The 423-nt window shown below is 60.5% G+C and overlaps 1 protein-coding gene across 1 annotated transcript; it reads right to left on the minus strand.

Annotated features, from left to right (window-relative positions):
• Window positions 1-423, minus strand: QRFP (pyroglutamylated RFamide peptide). The gene has a single exon (XM_073313762.1). It carries the CDS (start codon window positions 421-423, stop codon window positions 1-3), a length of 423 nt encoding a protein of 140 aa, XP_073169863.1.

The following is a 423-nucleotide window of genomic DNA, read 5'->3' on the forward strand; positions in this document are numbered from 1 at the left end:
TCATCTTCTGCCAAAGCGGAAGCTGAATCCCCCTTTCTTCCTGTTGTAGCCATTGAGCTCCTCCGCCAGGTTCCCCAGGGTGCTGCTGCGCTTCTCACCGTCCCCCCGCAGGAAACCGACCCCTTCGCCTTCCTCTTCCCGGCTTTCCTGCCTCCCGAACCTGAACCTGAAGCCGGCCCTCTCCTTGCCAAAGCCCTGGAGCTCCTTGGCCACGCTGAACAGGGAACGGAGGTCTTCGAATCTCCTCCACCGCAGCACTTCCCTCCACAGGCCGTTCTGAGAGGCGTCGTCTGCCGGTCCCTGCCAGCTTGTCTCAAACCGGATCCCGTCCCCTGGCTCTCCCGTTTCCTTTCTGTTGTCAGGAGGGACACAGGCTCCCAAGCTCAAGAAGAGGAGACAGAAGAAGGAGTAGGGAGCCTTCAT

Source organism: Lepidochelys kempii, chromosome 16, assembly GCF_965140265.1.
Source record: "Lepidochelys kempii isolate rLepKem1 chromosome 16, rLepKem1.hap2, whole genome shotgun sequence".
Classification (NCBI taxonomy): Eukaryota; Metazoa; Chordata; order Testudines; family Cheloniidae; genus Lepidochelys; species Lepidochelys kempii.

Coding starts and splice junctions, on each gene's coding strand:
- QRFP (XM_073313762.1), bottom strand. CDS start 423: ATGAAGGCTCCCTACTCCTTCTTCTGTCTCCTCTTCTTGAGCTTGGGA.